Source organism: Oryzias latipes, chromosome 19 (genome assembly GCF_002234675.1).
Source record: "Oryzias latipes chromosome 19, ASM223467v1".
Lineage (NCBI taxonomy): Eukaryota > Metazoa > Chordata > Actinopteri > Beloniformes > Adrianichthyidae > Oryzias > Oryzias latipes.
In genome coordinates, this window is record NC_019877.2 from 8,427,958 (window position 1) to 8,443,661 (window position 15,704).

At 38.7% G+C, this 15,704-nt stretch overlaps 1 protein-coding gene across 1 annotated transcript; it reads left to right on the forward strand.

The window, feature by feature from the left end:
• Positions 1-1,087: 1,087 nt before the first annotated feature.
• Positions 1,088-8,402, forward strand: LOC101160852 (heparan sulfate glucosamine 3-O-sulfotransferase 2). Its single transcript, XM_011488102.3, has 2 exons — positions 1,088-1,924; positions 7,244-8,402. The coding sequence occupies exons 1-2, from the start codon at positions 1,434-1,436 to the stop codon at positions 7,860-7,862; spliced, it is 1,110 nt and encodes a 369-aa protein (XP_011486404.1). The 5' UTR covers positions 1,088-1,433; the 3' UTR covers positions 7,863-8,402.
• The last annotated feature ends 7,302 nt before the right edge of the window (positions 8,403-15,704 follow it).

Sequence of the window (15,704 nt, forward strand, 5' to 3'; positions counted from 1 at the left end):
CATAGCAGATGACCTGACAAGGAAGAACAGAAACCAAGACACTTAAATAGGCTGAGGGTAGTTAACTGAACTGAAGACAGCTGTGGATCATGAACCTGAAGGTGGAGTGACTGACAAAGAAAACCAAAAACATGACCAAGAACAAAACCACTGAATCCATACAATTTCCGGTATGACCATTCAGGGTTTGAGGATCAGAAAATCACAATTTATGCAAAACTATGAGGTAAAAGAAAACCAATTGGAGTTCATTTGTAACCTACCCAAAGGGGTCAAACAGAGGTTTTTAACCTTGGGTCGTGCAGAGGTAGAGCGATTGTGTCCTTGGGCAAGACACTGAACCCCACATTGCTCCTAGAGTTTATAGGTTGGTGCCACTGTTCGACAGCAAAGCTGCAATCAGTGTGTGAATGTATGTGCACATGGGTAAAGGGACCTGTGAAGGTACATGCACATCTGCGGCGTGTGGTGCATATGTGTTGTAATAAATGTGCATTCAGCTCATAGTGTTCATGGTTTGCCATTTACCATAAAGCTGCAAGTAATACATTAATATGCTGCCTTATACAACCCCTATTGGTTACTCGGTAAACTACAACAGCTTCCCTTTGTCCTGTTTAGCAATTTTAAAAATGACATTCAGACCAAGAGTTTACCAAACTGATAATATAATTGGTAAATTGAATTATATATTTAAAAAATACAACAACAAAAAAAAACATACAAAAAAATGTGCATTTCTTTTTTTTCTTTGTATTTTTATGAATGTCAAGCAGACTTTGTGGCGTTATGATGCTGCTCTCTATGTGTGTTGACAGTGAAATCCCACAGGGATTTAAGGGTTTCTCCCCTCTGCAATCTCAAAATCATTCTTAGCCTTCTTTTTTCTTCCAGCACAGTGGAGACAATTCTGCAGTATGATGTGACCGTTTCATTGAATCCGAAAGTGATGATGTTTTTCAGAGAAGAAAAAAAAATCTCCATTCAAACATTTTTGTCTCCGTCTCTCTCTTTTTTTTTAGATAAATGAGGAGAAAATGTTTGTTTTAGTCGTTCCTCTTAATGCAAAGGGGCTCTGACGTCAGAGCGTTGAAGCGTTTTTTTCTGTTGCTCAGAAGGTTTGGAACAAACAGTCCACTCAAGTTCCCTCTCCACCGCGCGTAATGGACACCTCCGGGAGTTTTTAAAGAGGATGCCGCATTCCAGCTCCGTCCGCATGAGCGCCTGGCATTTTCTTTTTTAATAACTTGAGAAGAGAATGTGGATTTTGTGGTTTTTGTTATCATGCTGCGCGGTGAAGTAATGGACATAAACTTTTCTGTTTTTCCCCCCCTTTAAGTTACACCTAGTGGGGAATTTGACCACTTGATTAAAAGGGACGGAGCGCAAAACCAACTAGAGAAATAAATCATGCGCTGTTCATATAAGGGGAGATGGCATGCGTGCTCCTCTTCAGTCGACTTTTGCCATTCTCACATCGGCTCAGAGGAACCTCAATTTGTTTGTTATCTCTTTTTCTTTCATATTTGTGCTATTGTGCACTGTTCCCCGACGGTGCGGTTGTGCAAAAGTCAGGTAATCCGCCGCCAGGCTGTCAGCGAGCTGATGGAGCCAAACGGCGCCTCCAGAAATCCCTCCCCTGCCGCTCACTGTCGGACGCGATGTTTGTGGATGCATCGCAGCTAAAAACTGACCAAAGACGCGCTTCCATTCCTCACATCGCCAGGAATAACACGCCTATTCCTCCGATGATTAATTTAAAGTTTGGCAATAAAAAGTTGCCAAACGCTATCATAGTTGGCGTGAAAAAAGGAGGGACGAGAGCGGTCCTGGAGTTTATAAGAATTCATCCGGACGTGCGAGCTGCTGGAACAGAAACGCACTTCTTTGACAGGAACTATGACAGAGGGCTGGAGTGGTACAGGTAAGGCGAAGTCTCTCACCTGCGTCAGTCAGTGGTGCGTAATAGTATCTAAGGAGTCTTCTCTTACAGTTTTGTGATCTATTTGCCAATGAAACAATGTATTTTTATGGAAGATTCAATTTAAAAATGACTTATTTCATTTTGTGATAATTTATCATACAACAGGGTAAAACAAACAAACAAACAATGCTAATAAAATGTGTCAAAAATGAAATAACACGCTCCAGAAACACAGCACTACTTCATTTCACTTCACAAATGGTCTTTGGGAATTAGAGATTGAAAAAGTTGGATGTAATACACACCATGTCCTAACTGCAAAACAAAAACAACGACAAAACAAGCTCTCTGAGCTTTCATGAGTCAACTGTTGTCTTTGCTGGAACAACTTCTCTTCTGGCTAATGATGGCCTATTTCATTGATAATTTACTGAGGAGAGATGAGAAATATCTAAGCTAATAAGCAAATAACCAAATAACCGTTTGGGGTATTTTGTCCCAACCTATGCAAATAAAGTTAAAAGGGCTGTGTTATACATGATAAAAAGTCAATTATTTACCAGTTCTTAAACAATTGTTTACAACATTAAGTAGAGGGACTACAGTGGCCCCTTAGAAATAAGTCAAAAGTTCTTACCGCATTGGCAGATTGTCTTTAAGTACGCAACACTAACAAAAAAATGTCTGCCAATAGGGTAAGAAAAATGGTCTTACCAAGAACTCTTAGTTTAAGAAAAAAATTCTGGTCACCAAATGGTCTCAAACTGAAACTTAATACAATTTATTTTCTTGTCAGACACAAAATAAGACATTTTTTCTTGAAAAAAGGGTGTTTTTACCTTTTTAAGATTTAGTTTTTGCTGGGTGTAAAACATTTGGACTAAAGCTCTGTTCATGTGGCAAAAATGTGCACCTTAAAATGTAATTTAATGAGGAGAAATATGGCTATATTATTAGCTGAGAATTGATGCTTAGCTAAACTTCTTATCATGGCCTCCCTGAATTAATCATTTTACTGCAAGTGTGCCATGCATGGTCATCCTTTTCCCATCCAATTCTTCAATCAATCATTGTTGATGTATTGTTTCCTGCTGCATCCTTCAACATGCTTTGAAAGTAAGCTTGAAAGACCGAAAATGGGATATTTTCAGGCGAAACAATAGAAGTCTCCATTTTGATCTATTGAGAATTCATTTCCCAGATTTATTATTTTGTATTCCATCTCTGGAGCTAAGATGTTTGATCATCATAAGATTCTGTTTTTTCCAAATGCACCATCATTATCCACAAGTTCAAGCACAACCAGCATTAACCTAATTGATCCAATATTCATCAAATAGACACATAACTATTTAAAATCCTTAATTACTTATTAAATGATAAACATGTTTGTTTTGTTATTGAGAACAATATTCAAGTAGATATAACCAAACCTTTAAAGAGTGACCTGCTTCCAAATGCATTTCATGTAAATGATTGGCTGTCATAAAGCCTGTAGGGGGTACGTGTATACAATAATAATAGACTGAAAGTATCTCCACTAATTGGCACACTTCAGGACAGTTGGCAGCTCGAGCCCTTTTATCTCAGAGATGTCTCTTGGAGATGTGAGCTCCAGCCCATTACTGTGGTTTGACTGTCAGCTTTCAAAGCTTTAGTGGAAAAGGTCAAATGAGGATTGCTTTCAAAACAAAACATCTGCATTACCGAGAAAGTCCAAATCATTTCTGCCCAGATTCTCTTGTTCTGCAAATGCAATGAAGTCTGGCTCATGGATATTGTCTTTTTCCATGTGATATCTAAACAAAAGAATAAAGATTTTCTCCAGTGAACTTGCCAAGCATCAGATGGTGGCTTGACTGGCCAAGTCCCGGCAGCGCTGAAACGCGAAACCAGGTGGGCCAGAGCAAAACAAATAAAAGCAAGTTTGAAGAGTCACAGCACCGAAAAAAATAAATGTTGATTCTAAATTTTCTTCATACAGTGCAGTCTGTAGATCTGTAAACTCTGAAACTGAGAGTTTTCAGAGATTTTTCACATCCTCTGCACAATAAACTATCAAAATCTCCAGCGTAATCTCTCCAGCCTGAGCCACCCAGTAAGCACATTTCTGCCAGGACACCCAGCCAAAGATGTCAGAAGCATTCTGGCACTTCCACTGGAGGGGTGGTTTGCCTCTCATCAATGTTCACACAACTTTTCATTCAGACTTTTAAATACTCTTTGATTTGAAATGATTTGACATCTATTACACCTCCAGAAGGTTTCAGCACATCCCTCATTTGGAGCAGTATTGATGCCAGTGTGACCTTTCTTTTTTTTCTGCTCTTCCTTTTGAATTCTGTGTAATATTTCAGGAACAGTAATCATTACAAGAAACGCAAATAAAATTTAACATGTAAAATTATAAAAGAGAACTTTAATATGACTAAACAGGGATTAAATTTTAACATTTTTAGTAATACCATTGCATGAATTTTTCTATTGTGGAAATGAAGGAAACAGCAAAGTAAATGTAATAAAAAATAAAGCGTGGATTCAGCTTCTGATAACTTTTTTAAATCTAAAATTACTGCTCCATTTGAGGTGTTATGGTTTATTGGTTTTGTTTGCTCAAGCATGTAAAAGTAATTTTTTGATAGAGGTTTCTTAAATGTCATCATGGCCTCTGCATGCTGCTCACATGTGAGGAAAAACTTTATAATCGTATACGAATCTTTGTTACAGGACAGAAAACATATAAATGGCTGGGCTGTTATCTCCATTCTGTTAAAAACTTAAGGAAAGTTGCAATTCTGAGCAAAGTATTTTATAGATTTAAAGAAGGGGGAGCCAATGCAGAGACCCGATCAGCTCTCCACCTCCTTTTGCTGCAAACCACTGCACAATTCTGTAAAGACAATTAACAATCAAAGAATTGAAAGAATAATTGATTTTTTTGGAATTAGGAGACTTTATAAACCCCCAGAAAAATAATTCCGCAATAACATTTTTATGACATATAGATAGTATCAGTTATGACATGCAGGGTCATTTGGTAGGTTAACAATGTTGGTTTAAAATCCAGAAATATTGACAGTAATGTTAAGGAACAAAGGCACCTTATTTGGCCACTGTCTCAAATTTGATTCACTCATTTTTTAACATGGTGTAGTAAAATTATTATGAACAAATTTTGCATTCTTTTAATATGTTTAGTAGTCATTTTAAAAACAAATAAAAATTGATGCATTATTCTCACCACAGAGTTTTGAAAATTGGCTAAACTTTTTTCCCGCCAAAAGTGTTTTTGAGGTTTCCTCTACTGCCTCTAGTGGAATGATGATGAACTACAAGGCTGAAAACATGGACCAAATATGCAGTGGGTTTTGAAGGAAAATCTTGATCAAAATGACCAAAAAAAGTTATATAGTATAAAACCTGTCATTGGTAGGTGAGAACAAGGAGTTATTCTAGTTTCAGTTTCATTTTAAACAGGCTCAGACTGCAAATACAGATCTCTTACTGGGCCAATCACTTCAAATTTGCTGGTTTTCTTCTTCTGGTCTTTCAGTTTCTATTGAAAGTGTCAATAATGGTGGTTGGTGAAGACCTACATAGAAAGGCTCATGGCAAAAGTTCAAAGAGATTAACAAATTTACTAAATCGTGACAAAAAAAACAAATAAACTGTAATGAACCTGAAAAAAAATTATGGGAAAACAGAGAACCTGACTCCAAAACCTGAAAACTAAGATCTGAAATATTTTGAGGACTAGAACAGAAACAAATGTGGACAACTGAAACTGAACCTGGTGTGACCGTTACTGTGGGAAAATAATATATAACCTGAATAGAAACAAAAAAACTCTCTTTAACCCTTGTGGTATCTTAGATGACCTCACCCTTACATTGACGTGTTCTCCACCATGTCAAAGGTGGATAAACGTGGAAAGATTTCATGTAATCCATGGACACCAGTGAAGATCACAACTCATTGAAGAAAAAAGGTTCAGCGCACTGTCTAGTGGGTCTAGATGACCCAACTCCCAATGTTAAAGTACCTAGGATAGCACAAGGGTTAAGAAACCAAGTAATTAAAAAAAAGAAAACTCTTTCATTTTTTAAATGTTACTTGAAAAATAAACAATTGCAGCAGATGATTAAAAGTTTCACAATTCCAAAAGATCATGATTTTGACTTTAAAAAAATGCTCCGAACATTTCACTTGATCATACTTGTTCTTTTTCTCACAAATGTTTGACATTTACAAAGCACAAAATGATCACCAAACGGCGACATTAGGGAAAAATAATTAATGTCAGCTCCATTAATAAGCTTGTTTTGAACACCGGGAAGTCTTTAAACCCGTTTTCTGTGAACATCTTCAGTTCTCTCAAATACCAAAGTGGCCTACTTTGAAGGTGAGTAGCCACCAATAAGTTACTCTGCTGTTTTTGTTTTTTTTACATTTACGGTGATTTATTACTCCTCAACAGACTTGCTCTGATCCACAGGAAATCTGTCTGCGATCCGGCGATGCAACTCTCTAGTGACAACTCTCCTGTGCCCACTACAACTATGCTTCATTTACATTCAGAAACTGGGTTTCTGGTCAAGCAGGGCTCACTCAGGGTAGTTTGATGTGTGCATTGTTCCACCAGTGTAAAACCGGTCTAAATATATCCTGTATACTTTTAACTTTTAACAGTGTGAGTACAAGGTCATCATGTCCTTTGGGCCTAAACAAGCGTTTGAGCTCTTTCAAGCCACCCTGTAACCCCCAAACTGCATAAAATAAAAGATTAAAAAAACTACTGTTTGATATATTTTTTGTCCTCACAATGGTCTCTCATTTTTTATGAGAGTTACATTCTAAAAATAACCTGCAAAAGGTAAAATCTGAAAAAGTCGTCTTTATTTTTCACAATATTTATAGATGCTTTAAGACTGTAAAACTCCTCACTACACCCTTGTCAAAATTTTCTCAGACAGACATAAACATATTAACACTTATCTCTCTTGTTTAAACTCTCAAGGAGCACACCTTCAAAAAAATGTGTCCAGTATAATATAAGGAAACCAAAGACCTGCTCGAAATCGACGATTTTTGTTAATTTGGCAAACTGAATGCATCATGCATAGGAGACACAGCACGCAAGAGATTGATTGACAATAGCGTATGGCCAATCAGAACGCAGAACATAGTCCGCTGTTAAAAAAAAATTGCACAGAAAAAAATTGGCGAAACAGTGATATCGCAGAAGGCGAACCCTGATATAGTGATTATTTGTATGCTTAGGTATAAAGTTCACACTTGTTTTGTCATTTTTTAACGCAGAGGTTTGATGCCACGGACCCTAGAAAGCCAAATCACCATGGAGAAGACGCCAAGCTACTTTGTAACAAAAGAGACTCCGCGGAGGATTTCCACCATGTCCCAGGATACCAAACTCATTGTTGTGGTGCGTGACCCAGTCACTCGAGCAATATCAGATTACACTCAGACTCTGTCGAAAACTCCCGATCTGCCAAGCTTCCAGGAGCTGGCCTTCAGAAATCAAAGCCTGGGCCTCGTTGACATGTCTTGGAATGCCATTAGGATTGGCCTGTACGCCCTTCACCTGGAAAACTGGCTCCGGTACTTTCCTTTGGCTCAGATCCACTTTGTGAGTGGAGAGCGTCTAATCACAGATCCAGCAGGGGAGCTGGCTCGGATACAGGATTTCCTTGGGTTGAAACGCATTGTCACTGACAAACATTTCTACTTTAATCGCACCAAGGGCTTCCCATGTCTTAAAAAGCCAGAGAGCAGTGGTTCACCTCGCTGCTTGGGCAAGTCAAAGGGCAGAACTCACGTACAGATAGACAGAGAAGCTATTGAGCAGCTGCGGGACTTTTACAGACCTTATAATGTCAAGTTCTATGAAATGGTCGGACATGACTTTAAGTGGGAGTAGATGTCAAAAAGAAAATCTGTTTCCTTACATTCTACAAATATATGCCTGCCAGCGGATTGTTTGTCAAACAGCAGAAGGAGTTTAAAACTTTAAAGAGACTTTCAAAAGGGCACTTGCACTTGTAATAACTAGTTACCAGCATCGGAATCATACCTGTTGCTCTGTATCATATTAACTATATAATCACATTCATTTGGTTGTTGTTAATGTGGATAATTGTGGACGCGACTGCTGATTTCCTATTGATTCTCACGAAATGAGAGTATGGTGGAACTTTAAAGCACCACCTTGGAAAATGTCAATGAAGTTTTCTGCTGTAGCACTGTGGTGGGAAGTCCAAAAGCCATAGGGTAAGTATTAAACCACTTTTTTTTTAAGAGTTGTAACTTATTTCCAGCATGACCAAGCTCAAGAAAGCAGGCGTGTATGCTGTTTCTTCTGTGCTGTGTTTGCAAAATCTATGCTTATATTTTTGTTACAAGGAAATGTACTCACTGCAATGCTTATTTGTGAACATTAATAAACTTAAGTCAAGCACAAGTTAAGGTATTTTCTGCTTTTGTTAAATCCACACCGGATCTTGCTGAAGATATTTCAAACTATTTACTATGTATTTATGCTGCAAAAAGATCTAAGCCTGGAAAAGCGCGGCTCACATTTGTCCCATCTCATTTTCACTTTATGGTTTCCGTTGGGGGAAAGATGGAGGGAACTTCATTAAATTTTCACAGACAAAAGCAGGGAAAACCCAGTCACAATGTGTTGTCATGAAGATTCTGAGACCCCGTGTCACTATATGGCTGTGTCATTTTTTTTGATTTGTCAGTGAATACTAAAGTTGGATGGTGTGTGATTGACTGTAAAAGCACTTAATGAAGCAGGGAGCTCGTCTTATGACTTGAAGAAAGCTGAAGTGTGTAATTGGGCACTCCATTATTCAGTTCTTATTTGCCTCTCTGCCTTAAATGTCTTATGCTGCTTTTTAGTGCGTTTAAAAGATCAGCAAAGCTGGAAAGGGTTAGGGTAAGGAATTATATTTTTAAAGAAAACATTGCTCCTCAGGAGGCTGAAGTGGCTTGTTGGTTTTCTGGGTTTTTCTTGAAGGTAATTACTGTTAATTTTAAAATAAATCCTATGTGTATGATGGAAAAAAAAGCTTGGTAGAAAGAGACTTGGAAATTGTGCTGCAGCAGAGTAGCGTGTGAGATGTGTTTTTTGTTCAAGAGAACGGCATCGGCACTTGAAAGCAGAGATGTTGATTGTTGATTACTTTAGTTTAAATCTATCCATATTTTATTATGTATTGTAATTTGACATTCTAGTTTTTACATTTTAGATCACCAATGGTTCTGTCTGCAAAATTCTGGGAAATCTGGGAAATCTCACACACAGCAGCTAATATAGAATAATCTAATGATTTAAAACACCAAGCAGACTTGACACTTCATGTGTGAAACTCGGAGATCACTCTAAATAATCACATTTTCTGCACATGCTCAGTTTGCAGTGTTGACCATAAATGGAAGTAAAAAGCAACCCCATTAAGCATGCACAAAGATGAAAGCAACACAAGGAGTCCAGTTTGTAAATCGAGACCTTTTTTTCATGACGCATTTCAGTATTTGCCATTAAAGCAAATGTGACTGTAATTAAAAAATTTGAAATCAGAGCAAAGAATCATGTCAAATGACATAAAAATTTAAACTTAAGAATCCAGATTTAAGTAAGCTTACAAATAAATATAAAAGTCAAGACTAGCCAAAGAAAAACAGCAGCACTAATGTGACCTCTCTGTTGAAGTATATAGCTAATGCAAGATGGAGACCAATATGTTATCCATACACCATGTGCGGAATAATTATCATTCCTCAAAAATATATGTTCCTCATGAAAATACATTTGGCTTATAAATATGATCGTCCAGATTTTTAAGCAAAAATCCAAATAATTATTTTTGCAGACACAGAATGGGACAGTCAGCTTTTTTTAGTGCTTTAAAGTAAAAAAAATAATTCTTTAATCTAAATTTAAGTGTTACAGAATTTTTTAATTTCAGAAAAGTTCTACATTTGCCTTTTTTTTTCTTTTCCAAAGCCCTGTGTTGAAGAAAAAAACATCCAGTTGGATGACTTCTTTTGCCAGATCATTCTTAGAAACCTGAAACTGTTTGTGAAATCCAAGACAGACAGATAAAAAATAATATGAACTATGTGAATTCTTACAAGATCTTTGAACATTGAGAACATTAATAAATCTTTTGCACGTACAACGTATCTCTATATCTGACTCTAGAAATCTAGAGTTGATTCAGGAAGTATATCCCTGACTTTGCTAACTTTTGACTTGTTCTCATTTTATTGCTCCCCAGCAAATGGCCACAGCAGATTGTCCAAAGAAAAAAGTCATGAAAGATTCTCCTGTCTCTGTGACCCCCCCCCCCCCACACACACACACACACACACACACACTCCACCTATATGTCTGCCTGTTCTTCTACATCTCCCCTCACAGCTCCTCATCCTCAGCCACCGTCCTAACATTCATTAAGCTCACAGGACATCCAGGTAGGGGGATGAAAGCACATTGGCTGCACCACCTCTGTTGCCCTACTTGTCATCTTGCTCGCCAATAGCTCATTTCTGTGGCTCTCCCAGCACACACAGGTGAGCTTCCACCCAATCGGCCCTGTGAGCGGCAACCCCTCTTTATGGTACACGGGGGTCCTAATTAGGCCTGGGGGTTGAAGAAAGGCAATCCCAGAGAACAGGCATCAGCCAGAGTCTGATTAGACTCTGCTATTGAACGGCTCTCCAGAGATTGCTTGCAGGTCAAATCTCCCTCTCTCCTTCTACTTCTTTTTCAGCTCAGCCTCGTTTTCTAATATGAATCCCCCAGGAAAGACCCATGCAAATCCTGATATTCCTTCACATTTTAGAGCTCTATGATGTGACCTATTTGCACTGAAGCTTGAAGGGGTGCTTGTTAAGCTAAATTAATGTGCTATGTATATTCATGTTTGTCTTGTCAAATGGGGATAATAACGAATTAGGACAAAATGAAGAGGCTAAAAAACAAAATGCTGTACATGTGTATATTAAATGTGCAGAATTTTGTTATTCAAATATTCCTCCCATCAAGTGTAGTTTTCATGTTCTCGTTTTTGAGCATCTACCAGATAATTACTGAATACATGGGAAGGAGTTCTAAGGAACTGTTAAAGACAATAATGAAAATCCTGTTTTTGGTGTTTTTTAACATGTTCTTGTGGTTTTTTTTCTCATGATGGAGGAAAAATATAAAGAATATTAGGCTTTGACTGCATTTCTGAGTATTTCTTTATTGAAATCATTGTGAATCAGGAGCAGACAAAAAATGCTGTTGTAAAAAGTTTCCAGGTGTGATGTAAAAGTTCCCTTCTCCACTCCATTCTGGTTCATCCGCTTGTAGACAGCTACTGTGGATCCATGTCCATCTGACATCTGGCTCCAAATTGTACGGCTGGATTGTTTCGATATTGCTCATCATTTTTGTTGCACCCATAATGGTAGGTTGGGGTTGTGAGGTGCTGTAAGTTAGCGGCAAAGCGTGATGGCGCTTCCTCCATGGCAACAGTCCTGCCCACAACTCTCCTATGCCCTAAAAAACAACTGGTTTTTTTTTTTAATAATGTGGCTAATAATGCCCTAATCATAATTTAAAGACCACTGAGAAGGCTTTAATAATAGATCAAAATTGAAATTTGCTGGTGCTCATGACCAGAACCAACTGGACAGGGACACTAAGTGCAGATCCGCCTTTTTAAATGATTATTCACAAAATGCATTTTTGAAGATTGCAGTTCGGATGGATTCAAACTTTAAAGGTCTTCTTTTCTCTGCAGCAACTAATAATGTCTGAAAACAAAAAAGATTGTGGCTAAAGCCATATTTTCAAGTGCTCAAATGTCACCGAGTTGTTCAATTCGTGTAAGTAATTTTAACTTTTCTCCAGCATAGTCCCAATTCTATTTAGCCTCAAACATACATTTTGGAGGATTTTTAGTGAGCGAAGAAGCAGCAAAAGAATATAATTCAATGAATCTTCCCCTGAGACTGGAAATACTTGGATCATTGTCTGTGTGCATCTTAACAGGCTTGTTGCAAGATCCAAAAAAAACACAACTTTTTTACATCTGAGTTAAGCTGGAGCGAATAAGAGAGCACACATTGACTCAATTATCCTCTTCCTCACCGTTTGCTCATGATGTTCTCATGGGATTTCAGTAGATTCCCTGGTATGCGAAGGAGACAGCAGCTGACACTGTAGAGGGAGAGATTCAGTAGTGCACCTCATTCAGTCCTAATGCTTCAGAATAGTTTAGCTTCCACACTCGACAGGATGTCCCAGTGGTCAAAATCACCAGTGGCACAGGAGCCAAATTAAAATGAAGTGCTGACAACTGGGGTACAGCCTCAAGTATGTTACGATACACGCTCTGATGAAGGTCAGAGTGCACACAGGCAATGAGCATGAGATTTCCAGGATTACAAGAAAGTGAAGAACGGCAGAGATATATTTCAGGAATAACTTTAAATGTAGGTCATTGGCTTTCACTGTCATCTGTGCGCAAATGTCTTGTTTCCGCTTATCTTTTCAATTTGAGAGTGAGAGAAAGATGTGACATGGTCGGAGCTCCTTCAAGATTTAGATCTATGACTTTCTATGATGTCCTCCAAACATTACATAAGCGCCATCTCCTTGTTGTTGTTGTCTCCATTTGTCAGACAAGTGAGAGTATGCCTTCTGTGGAGAAGCTAAAGTGAGATGGAGAGCTGATTAGATCGGAGAAGTAGTCAGACCTCAGCGCCTATCTCACCGGGAGATGCGTTCTAATTAGAGAGCGCGCTTCGTGTCTCGCTGAGGAGAGTAACAAGCTTCATCCCAAAGCTGCCTCTGGATGAACGCACCAAAAAAAGAAAAATCTATTTGATGCAGCAGAAACTCCTGGACTTCAGACAGCACCTGGGTTTACATGCAGCACATTTAGATATTTATGGAGGGGTGCAGGCTGTGGGAGCACTTTCTAAGCTGAAAGTCTTGAGGATATCAGCTGTTGTAAACCACATCTATTTTGCAAAGGAAGAGTTAAAACCCAAAGTTTTGTAAACAAGTAGAGAGAAAAACAACTTTGATGCTTTTCCAAACTTTGGGATCAAGCTTTGGGAAAGGATCGGGAGCAATCCAGCTTATGAGTGAGCATATTTTAATAGCATTTCCTTCTTAAACAATATGTGCCGTAGATACTGCAAATGAGGGGATCATTGTGGACAAAACTGATTATTAATTAGATATTTGGGGGTATTTTAAAACAGCAAAAGTGAGTTTAAGTCATTAATTATTTCAAAAACTTCAGATGATGTAAGATGCTATTGTCCACATTTAAGAAGTGAGCAAACAGTTCTTGATCTGAAATCAAAACATTTTCAACTCAACTGAGAGTGGACTTCAATGGTGAGTTTGCCATTTCAGCTGACTGTTGCCCTTTTCTCAGTTTATAGATGCAGTGCAGTTGATTTATTGACAAAAAGTTGGCCAGGCCTTGCAATAGTAGCTTACAAAATGCTTCAGTTATACATGGAAAGTAATGCCTTAGTCACTTGCACACGTACGGGAGTTGACCCGTACGTGGGGTGACCGTGGAGGGTTGTGGACAGAACAGGATGCAGTTCTCTTGAGGCTCGTGCGGCCAGCTCAAGGGACGTCATAAAAGTGGAGCGTATGATGATCATGCCTGTGGCATTCTCACCTCGACTCGTCATATGGACACATGTCTCCCCATGTTGGGAGTCCCCTCTTCAACCGGTCCTTGTTCGACACGTTGAAGAGGTCCCAAAACGTTTGTGATTGATTTACGTTTTCAACCATAAAAATATTTTTTTTATTTTTTTCAGGGATATTTTTTCTACATGCTACGTATCCCATCATGCATCACACATATCGCATAATGCATCTCAACCAATCACCGTGGCCCTGTGACTGTGATGCATTCAAATACAATAGGACAAATGATAGGCTACGTAGCGTGTAGCCTACTAGCCTTCGGATGTAATGCGACTGCTAACGAGTATGTTAATAAAAGACATGACCTGAATATTATTATTCCTACTCGACCCTAAACTACAGCTGGCCAGCTGCCCGAATGCCGGCATGACAAGCAAAAGAGCTCCGCAGCGGAGCTAAGAGCTATGTCCAGTGAATCACTGCGTATGGCGAAGCAGCAAGCTTGGGCATCCTAAATTTGATTTATTCTTCTTATATTCATTGAGATAATAATTAATTGATCATTCTTGTTTTTGTTTTTCCTTTCGCGTCACAGAGACAGGAAAGTTACCGCTGAAAGCGGCTTTTGCGGCCGGATGGAGAGCATATCCGTGTTTATAAATGACTTATGACGGGAATAACTATTTCATTCACACATATTAATTATTTCATTTGCACAAATTAATTATTTCGAGGGAATGAAATATTATTTCGTGGGAATGGAATGTTAATTTGTGGGAACAAGAAATTAATTTGTGGGAACGAGATATATTTTATTTTTTCCATGTCAGGACACGGGCTCCGTAATGCTACATCTTGATTGCAACCATTTTATAACACATTTTGCTGCTTTTCCTTTTGTTAAATTTGAAATGACCTTAACATTCACAAAACCTACAAAAAGTAGAGTAGAAAACTTGTTTAGTGCATTGGGGACCCATTGAGATTTTCCAAAAAAGATATCTGCAGCCAAAGTTCCAGCACATCCACAGCTGGGTGGTAAATCAAGCAACATCTTTGAAAGAGTGTATTTGCGGATGCTTGTATATGTTGCCTGTTTGCACCCACTTTTTTTTTTTAGCAGAGAAATATCAAAGTGTGTTATTTGCCTCCATGAAACTCTGCAACATCAAAGACTAACCCCCCACTCCCACAAGAACCCAAGAACCTCGACTTTTTTTTTTTTACTCATGCAGCTTCGCCTGTCTTCCATCTCAGCATTGCTCAAAAGGCAAAAGCCTCTAATGGTACAAGATACAAGCCAAAGAAACTGCTGCCAACAAAACAGGAGGGGGAAAAAAAGATCAACAACCAAACAGACACATTTTAGATGATGATTGACGTCCATGTATCTTTTTATCATGCTTGTGATCTTCGTCCAGACTCATTCTTGCCAGAATCTGTGGCCTCACACTTTGGCTGATGCAGCAATTTGGTGTTATGTGCCTCTCTGCCTGCCAACCACCTGGCCAGAAAATGCATAATCAACCTCCCAGTCAATCACTCCTCACTCAGCCAGGGGTGTGGGATGATTGTCAGAGAAACGTGGAAGACATTTGCAGGATGTACATCCAGCTTTGACACTTTACACCTTCTCCCCAACATTCTGACACATCTTCTACATCCACCTTTACCATTCTAACAACCCAGTCCTGCACACTGTAATGCAGGCACAGTGTGAAGGAAGAGCATGACAGCTGGATGTCAGCTTCCAGGCTTTTGGAAGAATCTCCTCTTCCAATTTACTGTGACAGTGCTATAATATCAGTAAATTACTGAACCAAAACCATCTTAAAATCAAATCGAATGATAGAGATCAATATTGGAAGAGATTTTATGGAATAAATTAATATTACCCAGATTCTTTCAGGACAACAACTAAGAGTACCTTGGGTCTTAGTTGTTTTCTAGGCACCATTCACTAATTGAGGTTATGTAATTCAGATATGGATGTCCTACATGACACATCATGTATATTGCAGTGCTTAGAAAGCACCCCCCACCCCCCCACCCCCATGATGCTCTGACTGTACTCAAGCCGTA

Bases quoted from the DNA above. Each gene is read 5' to 3' on its own strand.
- LOC101160852 (XM_011488102.3), top strand. From the start codon at position 1,434: ATGGCATGCGTGCTCCTCTTCAGTCGACTTTTGCCATTCTCACATCGG. The intron at 1,925-7,243 runs GTAAGGCGAAGT...TTTTTAACGCAG, and splicing joins AGAGGGCTGGAGTGGTACAG to AGGTTTGATGCCACGGACCC.